The sequence below is a fragment of the Uloborus diversus genome, chromosome 8 (assembly GCF_026930045.1).
Source record: "Uloborus diversus isolate 005 chromosome 8, Udiv.v.3.1, whole genome shotgun sequence".
NCBI classification, from domain to species: domain Eukaryota; kingdom Metazoa; phylum Arthropoda; class Arachnida; order Araneae; family Uloboridae; genus Uloborus; species Uloborus diversus.
Window position 1 is genome coordinate 113,938,156 of NC_072738.1, and position 16,550 is coordinate 113,954,705.

The window sequence follows — 16,550 nt, forward strand, 5'->3', positions numbered from 1 at the left end:
ATTTACTTTTTTAAATTCTTTGTTTTTTTCCTCCTTATTTTTTTACTTATTTTGTGCTGTGATTTCAAAGAAATAAAAAAAAATACATGCATGGTTGATGTTGCATCATTTTATAGCATGCAAAATTAATTTATAATTATATTTAAAAAATGTTAATTAATTGCATTTCTTTATTGGCAATAAGAATGAAAACTACAGTTTCAGCAGGAAGTTTTAAACATGGTTTATGCCTATTATTTATTTTCCCATGGAATTCAAGGCAGTATTTTATTGAAAAAGTTGTGAGACTTAAAATTCAACATTTGATACCAAAATAATAGTACAATGAAACCTCATTGCAGCAAACTCAAACAAACTCTTTTGAAACCAATTCCTCATAATCTTACCAGGAAACATCACGAGCTCAGTAATCATGAAAAAAGTTAAAAATGGTCGCATTCGAAAGAGTATCTTTAGAAAAAAATTTGACCCAAATATTGATTGCCCTCGTCCTTTTGTTTTTGAGATATGAGGGGTCAAAGTCTGTCGAAATCTTACGAAAATTCGCCAAATTTAAAGACTTGGCAAGAAATGGAAAATTCCACGTGATTTCATCGCCTGCGTCTAGCAAGACTCTCATTCCCATTTCTGGTCATCTGCAAAGCGCGTAAACGATGTTCCGAATTAATCCTTTACTTGTGTGTGTAAAATTAAAAAGTAACTATGAAGCCTGTGAAATGGAAACTAGAGAGCTTTATCCAGAGGAGCTACAACTTTATAACGAAATTGAACGTAGGATTTAACTTTGTAATCGTGATAATAATGCATTTCAGAATTTAAGTGCATTTCAAGTGTGTTTTACTTAACTAATTTAAGTTTGTACTCTTGTTATGAAATGTGTTGTAAGTAATTAATAATTATGTACGAGAATTAATATGAATAAGTAAAAAAAAACATGCTTATTAAAGCTTATATATTGAAAATAAAATGGATAGTTTTTGATGTTGAAAGAAAATGATCATGGATTGTAGTATCCCAGCTCTTATTTATTTTTTCAAAAGTTATCATTCATTAAGTTTTATTGTCTGACCACTGCTAGCGAAAATGTTTAATTTTTAATTTAAAATCAAAAAAAAAAAAAAATAATAATTAAAAAAAAAGAAAACAACGGATAGTAAATGTCAAAAATTTGCACAGCAAAACTAACGATGTCGGAAATTACTTCATAACAGATTCTTATCAAAAATTTTATAGTCGACGTTCATTACAACAACCCATGTAGTTCGAAAAAGTCTGTCACTGCAACTGAAAGTCGCTATAACGTAAATGCATATCATATTGCATGTTATTTAGTTATTTTTTAAAATACCTGAGTCACTTTTACCAATTATGTTTCACGTTAAAAGGGAATTCAAATACGGATCAAAATAAAAATTAATACAGTTCTTTTTTTATTTGACTTGTTAGAGGGCTTACACATAACTTGAAAACGATACACATAACGAAAAACACACTGGAAATAACTGACAGAAATCGTTTTTCTTTTTATTTGAGAACATGGTTTGAAATCTTTAAAAATGTCGTTTTCTTCGTATTTAGATACTGTTGAAGACTTCAGACTTACGACTTTTCAAAAAAAAAAAAAAAAAAGACTTTAAAGTGTGTTTACCGTTTCTCTCTGGTTATCATATTTTTTTCAAAACAGTTTCATCATCGAATAAAGTCTTTCAGTTTAAATATTTCACCCGCTGAAGCATAAAAGTTTTAAACATCAGTTTTTTAACAGACAGTCTTAAGAATAACAAAAAAGTTTAAACTTTGAACGGTATATTCAAATGTATTAAGTTAATACGTTCTATTGGATGCTAAAATATCATTACATCTGTGGAATTTTAAACGAGATTTTGTGCTCGAACCCTATGACAGATGGGTCGCAGTAATAGGAGGTCGTTCTTGTTGACTGCAGTTAGGAGCGCACTGATGGGAGGCCACTGTGACCTCCCAAAAATTTTCCTTATTCGACAAAGTTCGTCTGACAGTTCGGCAAATTAGAGGACATAATTACAATTTTTCAACTCCCGAAAGTCACTTCTCATACATTATTATTTGCGCATACTCGTATTTTATCGCTCGGCAAAATTTGAATTTTCTTTCGGTAAATTGATAATTTTTGCTTTCCCAAAAGTTTAAGCTCGGGGAACCTCTCACTGCAGTATATTTTAATTTGCACCGCGCCATGGTAGTCACCCCCCGAGTAAAGAATTAATGCGATATTTCTCACGCGCTTTGGTGGTGACCAAATATGGAAGTGAAATGTCTTGTCAGATGCAGATGTTGAATTCGCGCCGTATCTTCCATTTCTGAACAAAACTCGCTAAATTTGGCGACTTTACTAAAAATTTCGGCAATTTTTAAGACCTCATATTTCGATAACGTGGTCACGAGGGCACGTAGTTTCAGTGCTATAAACATGTTTTCCAATGCTCTTTCGAATGCCACCAATTTGGAATTTTTTTGAATTTCCTTGATCGTGATGTTTCCTGGTTAGTTCTTATCGGATCAACAATAGGAAAGGGGATTTCAAATGGAATTAACGAGATTTGACTGCAAAATTCTTTTGACACGTAAAGCTTTTCAGCATTTATTATTTTTTCCCTTCATTTTTTTTTTTTTTTTTTTGAAGAGACTATTGCTCAAATGAGGGGCCTGATAGCATGTAACAGTATGCTGCTGTGGGGAGGTAAAAGGTAGTAACTGCAGAAATAAGTTTTTGAGATATTTAAAGAAACTCTTTGGATTTCATACTAACAGTAGGGAAATGTTGGAATTTGATGCTTCTCTATGCTTTACTTTCAACAGAAACAGAATAAGCAAGCTAGTAAAATAAAGCAAAATTACAATACATGACAAAAATAGAAAATTTCTGCCCTTTACCTATGCACAGTAGTATGTTTTTAAGCATGTAAAGTAAATATACTGTTTTCTCTAGTGGTTTGTTTTTGAAATAGAGAACAGTATGTTAGTTTTTTTGTCCACTGATATTTTTGTTTTAAAGTATTAGTTTTGTGTTTTTAATTTTTTTTTTCTTTCAGTGGAATCTGTGTTAAATCAGCAATTATTTGATACCGTTCGACCATTTTCCAGTCCATACATGGATGGTATCGATCTTGTTGAAAAAGTGTCCAAGTTCGAGTATATGTCCCATAGTCAACCTCCTATCATCACCTCACAAGATACCCCCAAATATTTTGTAAAAGAAGGCATACGTATCTTGCATTCCGCCCCTCCTATCATGCGGGTGCATAAAGGATATTCATCTGAAACCAGCATCAAGAATCCTAGTCCTGTTTCCAGGCTTTTCAGTCCCTTGACTACAAAGCCCGGATTTTCTACACCTCCCCCATATCCTCAACGAACTGCTCATGGTAGGGTGAACATGTCCCCTAAGACAACAAGGCTGTATTCGAAGACACCAGATCCTATACTCATGAGTAGGAGGTCTCCTGCTACTGCTTGGTCTGATCGTTGTACTCCAACGTCACCTCTTATCTCCGATTGTAGAAGCCATCATGTGAGTGTGGAAAATTTGAAAGCCTGTGAATTTGAGCTTCATGAACAACATAGAAAGGTATTTCATTTTAGAAAGAAAATAAGTAGAATCTCTTTTGTCTGGCCCTTGTTAGATAATAATTTAAAATTATTATAACAAGACTGTAACTATAAGCACACCAAATATTATTTTGATTCATTAATTATAAAGCTTTTGCTTAGCCATTTCTTTTTCAAGGTTCTCTCATGTTTTTAACAGAGGACATTGAACCAGCTTTTTGTAGTGAAATGCAAAAAAATATTTATATATTTAATGTCTTGTAAACATCTCTATGTATTTTTTTAAAACCAAAACATATCTTTTAGTCATAATAAAGTGTAGAATTTGTTTTGTTTATTATTCATATTACACAGATAATCCAGATTGGATTTGGGGGACCCCAGTTAGTCCAGATAAATGAAGCTTTTCTGAATTATGCTTTTACAATTTTTAGCCTTTACTTATCCTCATATGAGGCAGTGAGAAGCAAAGGGATGCTAGTGGCAAAATTAAAAATTTGGAGATAACCCGCGCAAATGGTAGGTGAACCTCTCCTCTGTCTTGTAGCAAGAGATGATACTAGTAGCCCTGGTAGTTGTTGCTATACAGCATGATTTAGAAAAAAATTTCAATAAAAGTCCACCTAGGATGTTATCTTTAAACACGTTTTACTCAAAACTTGAAAATGTCCACTTACATCCCTTTGTTTCTCACTGCCTCATATGATCAATGTATTATTTATTTTGTCTACAAATTCTTCATTGTGTTGCAACATTTTCCTTATCCATTTTTTAACATTATCCTAATGGCAATGAAAACAGGACTGAACATAAGTATTATAACAAAGTAATTGTTATAACCAATATTTTGTTGTATTGGTATTTGCTGTAATAAGATTTTACTGTATCAGAGAACTGAGAATTTATTTCTCAGTTTTCTCAGTTTATTTCTCAGTTTTTATTTGAAATTTATTTCTCAGTTTACTGAGAAATAAATCTCAGAAGAAGTATTATATTTATTTCTCAGTAAACTGAGAAATAAATATTTCTCAGTTTACTGAGAAATAAATCTTTCCATAAACTTCTTGCATAGAATGAGCTTAAGAAATGTTATGGGTTATACAGTTGACGCTCAATTTTATAAACTCTTTGGGGCCACAGAACTTGTTCATCAAGTTGAAAATTTGTAAAATTGAATGGCTTTGTTTCAGTACAATATTCTTCGGGTCTGGTAAGCTTTTTCCTGAGTTCTTAAATTAGAGGTTCGTAAAATGTGCTAGACTGAACTCAGTATGTTTATTATTGCTTATATCAGGGATTCCCAAACTTTTTCGATTCACGGCAGCCTTTGAAAGATTCGAATTTCCTCATGGCATCCTAGACTATCTCTGTTATATTACATGTACTGATGCAGTGGATGTTTTGCGGCACCCCAGGTTTCCGTGGCAACCACTTTGAGAACCCCTGGATAAAATGCTTAAAGAAATTTGCTCTCAGTTTTCATGTGCGTATTAATTTGTATTAAGGAAAAATAAGTGTTTTATCGGTTTTGTAATTTTATTGCTTCTGTTACATTTTAAAAGCAAAAAGTTGTGACTGATGTTATTTAACCCCTCTTTTTTAAATGATTTCCTTAGGCTGTACAGGAACGACTTCGTGATCAAGAGCAAGAGAAACAGGAGAGACAGCGGTTAGAGGAAATCCTTCATCTTTGCGCTGAATATGAAGAGCAAGCACAGAAAGAAAGGGAATGCAAAGCTAAACTTGCTGTAGAACAAAAAGACCCAGCCTCCTCTTCTTCTTCTGGGGAGTTTAGCTCAGTGTCTACTGATTCCTCTGTTCCTGCTTCGACAGACTCAAATAATTCTAATTCAATTGGTTCCAAATCAGAATCGAATATAGAAGGATATTCTTCAGGTGATTCAAAGTGTAATGGTGTAGCTAAATACACTACATTACCAGTGTTGCAAAACCACCAAAATCATGTGTTATCTCCAATGAAAAGCAATCCTTCTAACTATGTGACTAGTGGCTACCATACTATGCCCAATAGAATAAAAACCAACGGATCTCTTCCTCGAGATCGTAGTAACCACCAAATATCTCCAACGACTGAGTCTCACAATTTCGGTCAGCATTCTTTGTCGGAGAATGTAGCCAGTAATAATGGTGCTATGATGTTTGTTAATCACAAAGCTTTAAATTCTGCATCTTCTGAAGATGAACTCTGTGCCATTCTGGGAAATGCTTCCATGTCGAAGCAAAGTCCACAAAATGAGTGCGGTCCAAGTAGTCCATGCATGGGTACTGCATTCCTCACCTATCCTCATTCTCCTAGAACACGAATAAAGACTGTTGCTGGGCAGCGGGGAAAGAGGCGTGGAAGTGTATGAAAATAAACTAGCTATAAGTGAACTTGCTTTAAAGAAGAGTAACATGACTCTTACTTTGCCTGGAACTGAGCATGCAGCTCCGAGCTCAAATGAAACTAAGTTGAATTATTATGAAAGTGAAAAGTACTTAAATGCCAATTACAGATCTCCAAATCAAGTATGTCTTTTAGTATATTTTGATCTTTAAGTTCAATCAAACAAAAAGATACTTTATTTGTACAATGTTAATGTTCAATGTTATTTGTACTTTATTGCTTTGAGAAAGCTTAGTTTTAATTTTGTATTCATTGTGGATAAGATCAGGTTTAGATTATTGTTACAATAATATTATCGCAGAAACTACTGAAGTTTTAGCAAAAATTCTGCTACTAAGAAAAATTATATGTACTACCGATTCCAATTTAAAATAAAGAGTGTCTTTATGAAGTGCCTTTCCCATATCAAATAATTACGTACATGTTAAAAGGCCCTTTAAAACAAGTACATTATTTACTATTTTGATGTTTGTAGATGGGTTTGACTTATATTTGATTTGATAAATAGAAGGGTTTGACTTGTATTTGATTTGTTAAAAAGGACATCAGAGGGTTGACAGTAGAGCTAATGCAAGAAAAAATCTATGCACAAATGGTAGTTTCTTCCTCTCTTTGTTAAGACTTTCACTTTTTTAAAAACATTAAAAGTGTTCTTCTTAAATTTATCTCCCTTATAAGTAAAGTTTTTATGTGCTAAAAGACAATTTAATGAAAGCATAAAGAGATATGGTCCTTCAGCTCCCCCCCCCCCAAAAAAAAAGGCTCAACTTTTTTGGAGTGGGGGTGTTTTTGTTGGAATAGTTGGAATGATTATTATATTTTTGCCAATTTTTTGTTTGCCTGGTCTCATTCCTAAATATGATGAAAAGTCAAAAGATTTAAAGACTGGTGAAGGATCTCGAGTTTAATTATTTTCTTTTGCTGTCCTTTTCTCTTTTCTTTTGAATTATTTATTCTAAAATTTGAATTTAAGTTTAGAATACATATTTTAGCTTCCAACCCCGAAAAATTCTACTTACATTAATTAAATCACAAAAAAATTGAAAACCATAAGCAAATTAGAACGCATACCATATGTTCTGAGATCTTGTTTTTAGTGCTGCATATATATAAATTTTCTTAAGCTTTACATTAGTTGCTTACCCACTTACCACAATGACATGTTTCTTTCTTAAAAAGGGGGACTCAAACGTTTAAAACAGATGGATTGTTTCAGCAATCCACGAGCATTCGTTTTTCTTTGTAGATTGTGCAATCTTACATTTTTGTTAATTTAAAACTGCAACAAATTGGATTTTCCTAGATGTAGGATGAATATTGTACTAAAAATTATGCCAAAGAATTTTTAATGCAATAGAGCTCAATGAGATATGATCAACTTTATTGTACTATAAAAATGCATTTAGTCTTATTCATATTCATATTATTAATACAAATTGTGTTAATAATTGATTTTTATTCATTTTTAACCATATTTGAAAGCAAAGTATCCTATAAGCTGAAAAATGTTACAATGTATTAAATTTTCACATGTGTGCTGTGTATTAAATAAAAACACTTTTCTAGATTGTCATGGATTTAGAAGAAGAAATTAATAAGTTGCAGAAAGAAAAGCAGGACTGCTTAGAAGTAATAACAACAATAAAGCATAAAGTGTCTGAATTAGACTGTCAGAAAAGTGAAGCTTTAAATGAGGTATTATATGTTGTTTATTATTAGGCAGAACAGTTAATAAAATTTGAAACATAAAAAAAAAAAAAAAAAAAAAAAAACAATATTCCCTTGATTTTAAGCAAATAGTAGTTTTTGTAACATCTCTTTGCTCTTATTTTAGCTCACATTTTTGCTTTTTTGATATTATAATGTCATTGCTTCTTTTAACGTTAAAGAGCTTATTGACAGAAAGAAAAATCATTTATTGTCAACATACTAAACTTTAAGAGTAAATTTGTGTTATCAGGGATGTGCCAGCTGTGCCAAACTGCGCCAATCGCCGATCCTCCGCCAAACTGTTTCAAAAGACCGCTAAATGGACTTCTCTGCGCCGAAATCAGACAAACTTATACCAAAAGTGCGACTTTGCATTTTATTTTCAGCATATTTGGCAGTTTTTTGCAAATTATCATCAAGTTTATATATTTAGAGCTTGTTTTAACAATTTTTTGACTCAGTCCAGATTTTTTGCTCATTTCAAAATCCGATTGCATCTGCTTTTGAAAAACTCAATCGTTTTAATTTATAATGTGATTTTGTTCCTTTGACTTGAAAGATTTTGTATTGATCATAATTTTCAACTATTCTTATTATTTTTATTTTTATTTTTTCAAAAAAGGAGGGTGCTTGTAAGTTTGTCTTCTTGGCACGCCCTTTCGAAAATGTCAATCCAGTTGCATCCAAATTTATTAGCGAATGCCATCTGTAAAAATTTATATTTTTCACCAGTTTTTATTCTTGGGTTTCTTAAGATTTTAGGACAGAAAATTGATCTCTAATTTTGGTTTTAGACACTTTAGATAGCAAAAATAGGAGAATTCTAATGCTCTGGTAATGAACATGCAAACATTTCAAGTTTCTCAGATTCAGCCATTTTTTTCCATATTCTTAGTCTGTTTTAAAATTTTTATTTCTTATAAATTTTTTTCTTCATATTTTTCATATTTTTTCACATTTATTTTAAAATTCATTTTCTTATGACATCATTTCTCAAAATCTTTTTTTTTTTTCATTGTAATTTCATTATTAATTTTGGGATTAAATATCAAACAGTTAAAAATAAAAGTTTTTAAGGTTGCCTTTGCTTGATCTTCAATTTTGTTAATCAACTAGTTCAGTATATAACATATATGCTAAAATATATATAAAGTCAAATATAAGTAAATAACTTACACATACCCAAAAAAGAAAAAAAAAAAGATCAATTAATTGCTCTTTAAAAACTCACTTGTAACTTGTTGAGGTCAAGTTTTTAAATTTAGCCATTCATTTTTGCTTTTCTTTTTAGCCTTTTTGAACATGTTTTTGAGTTTTATGTTCATGCCTCACTTGCCAAATCGATTAACTCCATAGAACAAAAAGTAGAGAAAAGTTCTGAAGAAGATGGAGTAAATAGGACCTCGTGTTATATTTTCTGCTATCACATGGTCAGAAATGTACTGAAAGAAAACTTTAATACAAATTCACATGCTAAGCATTGATTAAGCACTATTAAAGCAGAAATAATGATTTTTTTTTCTTAAAAGGAGTTGTTTGATTTGGCAACTGAGTCATCCATATATATATATATATATATCTTATATCGTTTACCTGCCTATATGTGAACTGCATAAAAGCAAACAAATTTTAAAAATAGGTATCAAAGCATTATAACTTAAATGGGCACTAAAGCAGTGATGTATTAAGCAAAGTAAATGCGTGAACTAAATGTAATCAGAGGAAGTGGGTAAAGAGGAAAAAGGTAAAGTAGGACAGGACTTGTCTTTTGTGAAAAATATTAGACACAACTACTGACAAGTTGCTCCAAATTTGCAATTTTACTGCTCCAGGCTGCTTCAAATTCACCATTTTACTGCTCCAAGCTCACCATTTTCCTGCTCCCAAGATTGCTCCAAAAGCGAATTTCGGTCGGCACATCCCTGTGTTATGTATTATGAAATAATTGCCAAATTCTTTTAGGTAGCTTTTATTAATTAAGAGCTTTGATAAGTTGTTGAGGAAACATTTTTTAAAAGTCATTATTAGTTTTATAAATTTAAAGTAAGCCAAAGAGTAAGTCAAGCACATCAAGAAACCAACTACATACAATTAAATGTCTCATAACTCAGGGGTGCTCAACTTTTTAAGAGCAAAGGTGCACCACCCTGAATATTGCAAAGACCCCCCAAGAGCAAGAGCCCCCAAAAAGCGAAACCCCCGCTCCCAATTTCAGTGATAGATATTTTTTGTTATAAAAAAAACAGAGTAATTGCTTTTTTGTGCTGTTTTCTTATTAGTTTTTTTTTCCTTTTCAGTTACAGCTAGAGCATGCATTATTAGCAGGTGAGCTCAAAGACAAAGAACAGCTGCAAATCTTTGAAGGCAATAAATTTGCTGAACTTCAAAAACAAAAGTCAGCACTTGATCATCGAATTGAAATGACTCAACAAGAAGTATGCATAATTCATATTTTACAGAAATGATATTTTCATTCTATTAATTGAGATATATGTATTCAAGCTTTTTTTGTGCCATTCATTTAGGTTGAGTGTATTACTTAATTTTATTCTGTGAAAAATAATCTGAAACAGATCAACTTTTGTATTTTTTTTGTCAGAGTAAAGTTATATCTAGAATGAAAAAGTCACATAACAAATTATTCTAAAAAAACATCACAAAATTGCATTATTCTCAGAAACAGGTATCTTTTCATCCTAGTGTTCCTCCCAGTAAGAGGGGAAAACAAAGTTTTGAAACTTTTAACTTGGGGGAAAAAATGAAAATTAACACAAATCAGCATAATATTCTTTATTTATTTTTTTGTTTCATAGAGAGAGATTGCAATTTATCTTTTGCAACCTTACAATGTACTGCAATTCTGCAAAATAAGAATTCTGTCTATTGTTCTTCCTTCTGCAAAGCTAGTGTAGGCGCAGCGCAAACATTATTGGGATGATGCTTCACAGTTTCATAGTGTGGTTCTATCATTGTCTGGTCAGCCCTTTCATTTAATTAAGGAAAAACTATTTTTCTTTAAAAAGTTTTTTTTTCATTCATTTCCAACATAGATGTAGTTATGAATCAAAATATATCTCTTTTTTGGAAAAAAATCCAATTATCCAAAAACTTGTTACTTTGAATGGACTCCGGTCACAATTGATTTAGATCTTTCTCAATCAAAAGTTTAACAAAGATAAACATTAAAACAGATAAACTTTTGTAAAAAAAACCCTATTTCCGATGAAAAAAAACCCAAGAAACCAATTTTACAAACGAAAATGCTCAAAACTAATCAGAACAATTGGAATAAAAAAAATCACTGGGGGAAAAATGGGGGAGAGGGGAGCAAAGGAAAATGCTACATGATAAATTCAATTTCAATGGTACAACTTTTTTCTTTGTCAATAATGATCAAGAGGGAGTTAAAACATACATTGTCTTTAGAATGTACTAGCATGCATTCGAAACAAACTACAATAATGAGATCTAGTGGTTAATTTACCATGTCAAATTATCATGATGGACCTTAATGTCACATTTGTGAGGAGCCTCCATGACATTGAAAAGGATTCAAAACTTCACATGAAAAAATGTTTAAGGAGGAAAGAGGGCTCAAAAAAAATGTATTACGGTGGACCCCCGAACGTTTGAATCCACCACTGATGAGAAAGAGAAAACTGAAAATTCATTTAGATTAATACTCAAATGTTAAATTGCTTTATCAAGTTCAGAATGTATGCCAAGCAAAGTTTATTTTTTTTTAACAAATTTTGAATTTATAAATTCATAAATTATCATAACTTTGTTAAAATTTAAGTTTATTTTAAAAGTTTTGTTACATTTTCACAAATAAGCATTACCTTATAGAAATATTTCATAAACTTTTTATTGGAAAACAAATTATTAGATTGATTTCAAAGTATGTGGAAAGTTCAGAAAGTTGCAGGCATTCCCCCCCCCCCTCCCCATAGAAATGTGAACATCCTACATAATTTGCTCAATTGGACGTATCTTTAGTTCATGTATGAAAATTTAAAATGTCAAAATCATAAAATCTCTCTTTTTTTTCAAGCTTGAGGCGGCAAAGCTGAAAGTACAACAACAAGAAAAAATAGTGGAAGATCTTCAAAACGAGATACACCTTATGAAACTCAATGTGTTGAATGAATCAGACATATCTAATAAATTAACTGAACTAAAAGCTCAATCAGAGCTGTTAGAAATTGAAAGGAAAGCTTTTGAAGACCTTGAATTTCAGCAGCTTGAATCACAAGCACATGAGGAAGAAGAAAAGGATGAATTAGCTCAGGAAATAGAATGTTTTAAAGAAACCATTGCTCAAAGACAGGTAAGTGCATTGCATGCAAACTTTGATTCTTCTTGTGTGCCCTCACAAGCAAGATCAAAAATTTGTACTTTCACATTCAAAAATGCAGTTTTTTTTTCTTAATTTTCAGTTGAAATTTTAACATGACTAAAAATTTCATTTTCTTAAATGAGTCCTTTTTTTTTCTTCTTTTTTACATTGGGCTTGGAGTCAGAAAATGTAATCGAATTACGACTTTGATACAAGCATGGAAATTAGGAGATCATAATTATGATTATAATCCATCTCCAAATAGTAAATTATGATTGCAACAATGATTACAGTTGATAAAATATGTAATTGATTGCAATTATAACATGCTGGTTACGATTACAGACTTCATTAAAATTTCCTTTTACATCTATGAAAATTTATGTATCAGTCACTCTTTGTGGCAACAACATCATAACTTGAAAAATTATGATTTTTGATTTAATGCTTTGGAGATAACTGCAATGATTATTTGCAATTATACTAGAGTAGTAACTTAGAAACCATCATTTTAAAATTATGACATTGTTGTAACACATGAGTGATATAGGTTTAAACAAAAATGCACATCTATATTTATTTGTGCATTTAAAGTGCATATATGGAATAACTAGACAAGGTGTTTCTGAGCTCTTGGGCAAAACTTTAAGGGGTGATAGGACATATCACATTTGTGCCGCATTTGACAAGCTGGGTTGTGACAGACACGAGGCAGTGTTATCTTTAACGATGAAACTCGATTTAGTCCCAGTGGTTATAACCTACATACGCGCTTGCGGAGACTGCCAGGTTAGTTGTTCGATCCGGCATTTGTTAACGAGCGGCATACAGGAATTACACAAGCTGTGACAGTGGGGAACAATTTTTGTGTCAAACGAAGGTCTCCAGTCGTCTGTTTAGGCACTATGACAGTTCTTCACAGTTAAGTGAACGACAAGTACTGCCTATGACATTGAGTTGCTCAAGTACTATTTATCTGCTCAGCAATGCTCTTTTACATATTGCACGGCATTTCAGATCCTGTTTAAACAAATGGAGTGCTCCCATGGTCTTTGAAATCACTCGACCTATCTCCAATGGAGCACTTTGAATCATGCTTGCAAGGTATATACAGCCTTCCAGAATATTGGTTGATTAGGGGCCCAACTGCAAAGATTACGGCATGATAATCTGCAGGCGTCATAGATGACCTATTTCACTCTGTACCACAGCATGTCTTGTATAGCTGCGAGAGGAGACTGTACTACAAATTTTCAAGTTGAGTCTAAACATTAGAAAAGATTTAATGAGATTCAAAATTAACGGTAAAAAATAGTTGCTCGTTACTCCAAAATCTAAAGCCCCCTCTATCGACATTTTTTGAACTACATCTTCAAAATTTATTTTCTGGAAAATACTGTCAAAAAGAGTAATTTTGTCTAAAACCGAAAATAAATCGACTAATTTTCCTATTTTTATGATCATTTAAAATTTTGGACCCTAAACTTTAATGGCGCCTATCTCCTTTGAAGACGTTTGGGACCCTTACTTTTTGCTTCATATTGTTTGTCTTGATGTGTACTCTCACCCCTTAAAGTTTTGCCCGAGAGTTCAGAAATACCCTGTATTGTCCGTGTAATGCATGGAGGTAGGAGAACAGGAGGGAACATGCTGTATGTACTCCCATTGTCTCGTTAGAAGTAACTGTGAGAGAGCGGTGGCCATGTTGGGTGGTGAGAAAGGAGAAAAAAGTCTTATTACCTGGGCGAAAATTTCGTGTGTTATACTTTTCTCGCTTAAATTGATAATGAAAGTATTATTGCCTACCTAGGAAATTAAAAAAAAATGCCCAACGCAATTATATATTAAGCTTTAAATTTCCAAAGAACAAACAGAAATGTTTTTTTGTTTAAATGTATTTGGGTATATCTTTACAACTCATGAACAATTCCATCAGTTTAAATTAAAATTACCTGTAAAAGTCTCTAAAAGAAAAATATTGGTTGATACAAAATCCAAGGCAATTGGAAACTCAGTAAAAAAAAAAAAGAAACTTATTATAAAAGCTCCTGATTTTGATTGAAAATCACATATTTGTTGGTCACAAAATTAATTTTAATTAACTAAAGACATTTATTGATATAATTATTTGACCATTGATGTGTACAATTGGCTTTATGTCTCATTGTTTATCTACAAACATTACTCTTTATGGTGCTCAAGTTGCAAACCTTAAAACAAAACTAAATTGTTACTTTGAGCTGAAATTTGGAATTTTAGGTCTGAACAGGAAAAAAAATGTACATTGAAGAATAAACTTTTAAATATTTTATACTTGTTTTCTTTTGATGAATATACTATAATACCAAAATAGACTTTTATATTAAGTCTTTAAAAAAGGTTTTTCCCCCATATTTATTCATTTAACGCTTTTTATGTTTTTTAAAACTTGATGACTTGTATAAGGGCCTAATTTCATAATTTCTTCTTTAAAAATATGTTACTATTTTTAAAATATTCTTATTAATAAAACACAATGACTTTCCCATAGATAAGATTGCACAAAATTATTAAAATTATCAGAACTTTGCAGCCTATGTCCAGATTACAAAATTAAAATACAGCACAATGAAAAAAAAAAAAAAAAAAAAAAAGTAGCTGGAAATCAACAAAGATAAATAAAGGAAGAACATAAATGAAAAACTAATTTTAATAAAATTGCCAGAATGGGGATGAAAATAAAATAAAACTGTAGCCAAATTTAGATAAGTTTTTCAAAAAGGAATTCCATTCAAATAAATGTTAAATAGCATGAAATTAAAACCTTAAAATCCTACCCATCCAGTTATTTGAATTTTTATGAATTATTCCTTATATATTTATTATTATTAGAGATGCACAGATTACTTATTTGGTATGTGGTTTTCTGTATATCGGAAGACAAACCGAATATTGGGTTTGGCCGAGCCGATATTTAGCAACCGAATAGTAAACAAATTTAAAATTTCGTAAACAAACATTTTTTATGCAATGAATGAAAGTATTAGTATAATACCATTTCACAATATTAAATTAAATTATTACCTTTTAATTTTATCGCATCTAAATTAATTTTAATGTTTGAAAAAACGTTCAACTCTTAAATTTAAAACGTAAGCTTTACTATTACAAACAAATATGGCACAATAACCAAAAAAATAAAATAAAAATAATTTATAATTAGTAATAAATGTAGAACATTGATTTCATTAACTGCTAATTTTTCGCATAAAATCATAAATGTTGGAACCTACCTCCATGCATAAAATGTGCAGCTAAAGTTCTTTTTTAAAAAAGGAAAAAAGCGCTTGGATTTTAAATTTTGTAGCATTTTTATTTCCAATTTTTACACCAGATGAAATATTAAATATTGTTTAAAAAACAACCTATTTAAAATTAATCCATACAATCAAAGTGTAATTTGCAATTAATAACAAAAAATGAAAGTACATGACAATTTTTTTAATTTCATTTCACATTTTTATTGATAGAATTATTTATAAGTTACCGAAGAGTAGCAGCATATCATTTCAATAAATTCTAAATTGTAATGAAATTTTAAGCAACTTCAGTTTGTATTTGTACTGGTAAATAAGATAAATGAAATATTATTAATGATATAATATGTTACCATGCATGATTATCTGTTATTAAATCTTTTTTTTTAAAGAAAGAAATTAACTATCCATATATGTAAAATTAGATAGATAGGAATCTTCTTCCTACATGCAGTAGTGCAGTTGAGGGTTACACAAGATGCCATAAAGGCAAAATCCGTTGGAAATTCAAAGAAAAAATATGACCATTTCCGTATCTTACAACATTGCTGGCACGATTTCACCACACATGCAAGATGGCGACCGGTTACGATTATCACATCAAGAAATTCCTCCTGTGCTCCATCCTGCTATTCCTACATCCATGGTATATTACATAAAAAAACTAAGGGGCTGAAGCCCCCATCCCCTCCATTAGATCCGCTAGTGCGAATAGGTATACAAAAACATTTACCACGCTATGACAAATTCCTCGAGAGCAATGTTGAAAAATAGCATATGGGTGGTAGATTTTTGTGCAATAAATTTCTGTGCTATATCTGTACTTGTTCTTTTTTTATTTCAAAATGGTACTTACTTTTAAAATATCCCTCTTATTTTCAGTAATATTAAACTGGTAACATAAAAGAATTCCACCAATATTGCAAATCTGCTTTAAAAAAATTATAAACAGACCAAAAAATGTCGTTTTTGATAAAAGTTCAAAAACTTAATGTCCATTGGCAAAGCTGCCAACTGCTAAGAAAAAATCATAGTTTCTACGAATTACAGCCTCAAACTACGACGCTACAAAAACAGGTTCAAAACTTAAGATTTTCTGCTTTTTTAATTTTTAATTCAAATACAAAAAAAAAAAAAGCATGAAAATCAAACCGGTAAGTTCAGAAAATCAAACTTCTACACATGTGCTGACGGTCTCTGCCCAACAAAC

General features: G+C 31.2%; 1 protein-coding gene across 1 annotated transcript in view; it reads left to right on the forward strand.

The window, feature by feature from the left end:
* LOC129228548 (pleckstrin homology-like domain family B member 1) overlaps positions 1-16,550 on the forward strand; it is a 97,328-nt gene that overhangs the window by 68,882 nt on the left and 11,896 nt on the right. The window contains 6 exon segments of the mRNA XM_054863230.1: positions 3,072-3,607; positions 5,205-5,936; positions 5,938-6,117; positions 7,562-7,690; positions 10,003-10,140; positions 11,760-12,035. Of these exon segments, the coding sequence (XP_054719205.1) occupies positions 3,072-3,607; positions 5,205-5,936; positions 5,938-6,117; positions 7,562-7,690; positions 10,003-10,140; positions 11,760-12,035 (1,991 nt within the window).